The following is a 1,012-nucleotide window of genomic DNA, read 5'->3' as shown; positions in this document are numbered from 1 at the left end:
GGTGCTCCTGGAGGGCTTGGTGCCGCCGGAGCCGCTGTGCCTGCTCAGCCCTCTCCTGCCTCCCCTGCCCGCCTGTCCCGTTGGCCACCTGTGGGGAGGAGCCCCCACGGGCTTCCCTCACATCTAGGAGCTGTGGCAGCCCAGGGGAGGCCAAGACCGGGCTGGGCCCTGATGCCTGCCCACCCGCAGGCTATGCTGGCTTTGTCCCCCGGTTCACCTGGGTGATGGGGCTCAACCACCGAGACGGCATCATGCAGGCCATGGACGAGTTCGACAAGGACCAGGTAGCGCTCCCCCCCGCCCGCTCCCGGGCATCCACTCCTGCCGGCCGGCTTCCCTGGGAGAGGCCGTGAAGGCCAAGACCCCTAGCAGGCAGCTCTGCTTGGCCCAAGGGCCTGCCCCCAGCAGTGCCAGCCCACTGCCCCATTTGTCTCCTCCTGACAAGGTCTTGGCTCTGAGCTCTGGAACTCTGGAGTGGGCCAGGCTGGGTTGCTCATGCTTGGAAATCCAGTGCTCTGGGAGGCCTTGGCGAGAGGACCACTTGAGGCCGGAAGTTCTGAGACCAGGCCGGGTAATGGGGAGACCTCGGCTTTGCAAAAAAAGATTTAAAAGCTAGCCAGATGCACCTGACGGGAGGCTGAGGTGGGAGGATCGCCTGAGCCCAGGTCAAAGCTCACTGAACTCTGCCACTGCACTCCAGCCTGGGCGACAGAGACCATCTCAAAAAAACAGTTGTGGAGTGGGTGGGGTGAGACAGGAGGCTAGTGCGCAGGTTGCTCTCAGGAAAAGGCCAGCTCTCCAGCGCAGCCACACTGGTTGCCGGCTGGGGAGGCAGCGCTGGTCAGCACCCGCCCGTCTCCCCAGTTCCTGTTCAGAAATCCCGTCTGCGCACTGGGTGAGAGGCTGCCCCGGACGCACTGGCCGGCCACCAGCATCTATAGCAGCCGGGGCCTGACCCCCTTCTACATGGGCTTCATCCCATGTGAGTGCGAGGGGGCTGGAGACCCGCCCG

The 1,012-nt window shown here is 64.8% G+C and overlaps 1 protein-coding gene across 1 annotated transcript in view; it reads left to right on the top strand.

Annotated features, from left to right (window-relative positions):
- The window catches only part of FAM166A (family with sequence similarity 166 member A), a 3,062-nt gene that overhangs the window by 1,636 nt on the left and 414 nt on the right, over window positions 1–1,012 (top strand). The window contains exons 3-4 of the mRNA XM_008049569.1: window positions 190–284; window positions 865–982. Of these exons, the coding sequence (XP_008047760.1) occupies window positions 190–284; window positions 865–982 (213 nt within the window). The remainder of the gene's footprint in view (window positions 1–189; window positions 285–864; window positions 983–1,012) is intronic.

The sequence above is a fragment of the Carlito syrichta genome, unplaced genomic scaffold (genome assembly GCF_000164805.1).
Source record: "Carlito syrichta isolate Samal-C Ts95f unplaced genomic scaffold, Tarsius_syrichta-2.0.1 Scaffold135771, whole genome shotgun sequence".
NCBI classification, from domain to species: domain Eukaryota; kingdom Metazoa; phylum Chordata; class Mammalia; order Primates; family Tarsiidae; genus Carlito; species Carlito syrichta.
Note: the sequence above shows the minus strand (reverse complement) of the source record. Positions and strands in the feature narration are given on the sequence as shown.